The sequence below is a fragment of the Bison bison genome, unplaced genomic scaffold (assembly GCF_000754665.1).
Source record: "Bison bison bison isolate TAMUID 2011002044 unplaced genomic scaffold, Bison_UMD1.0 scf7180017863885, whole genome shotgun sequence".
In the NCBI taxonomy this organism is placed as follows: Eukaryota; Metazoa; Chordata; class Mammalia; order Artiodactyla; family Bovidae; genus Bison; species Bison bison.
This window is the reverse complement of record NW_011494457.1, coordinates 829,423-830,046: the sequence shown is the minus strand read 5'-3', so window position 1 is coordinate 830,046 and position 624 is coordinate 829,423. Positions and strand designations below refer to the sequence as shown.

At 67.8% G+C, this 624-nt stretch overlaps 1 protein-coding gene across 1 annotated transcript in view; it reads left to right on the top strand.

The window, feature by feature from the left end:
* The window catches only part of MKL1 (megakaryoblastic leukemia (translocation) 1), a 64,594-nt gene that overhangs the window by 55,563 nt on the left and 8,407 nt on the right, over positions 1–624 (top strand). Inside the window, 1 exon segment of the mRNA XM_010833754.1 lies at positions 151–442. Coding sequence (XP_010832056.1) covers positions 151–442 — 292 coding nt within the window.

Below are 624 nucleotides of genomic sequence, written 5' to 3'. Positions count from 1 at the left end.
GTAGGTGCCATCTTGCCTGCTCACGGGCCCCGCCCACTCAAGGCCCCACCCAAATAGGTGCCACCCCACCCGCCCACAGGCCTGGTGACCGGTGATGTGTGGGTGACCGGTGATGTGTGGGTGACCCTGGACTGGCAGGGACCCTTTGGTCCCTGTCCCATCAGAGTGGTCTGGGAGCAGGGCCCTTCCTTGTGCCCCTCTCCAGCAGGCCCAGCAGAGGCCAAGGGCGACGCCTGGCGTGGGCTCATTCCTGTGCTTTCTTCCTCTCAGGCCGGCAGGGGAGGCTCTGGGCAGCGCTGGGGGCGCCCCGACGCGCAGCCTTTCCGCTACTGGCAGCAGCTCTGGCTCGGGCGCCCCTGGACCCAGTGGGCTGGTCCGACAGAACAGCACCTCGCTGGCAGGCAAGCCGGGGGCCCTGCCCGCCAACCTGGATGACATGAAGGTAGGTGGTTATGCCCTGGTGGCCTTGGCTGCTGCCAGCCTGGCCTCTCGTGGGGCCGTCAGGTGCTTGGCGTCATGCAGGGAAAGTGGCCGGCTGGGGACTACAGCCATGGAAGGCAGAGCAGGGCTCCGGACTCTGGTCTCCTGCAGTGGAGGCACCTGGAGCCTTCCTGGAGGCTCGCC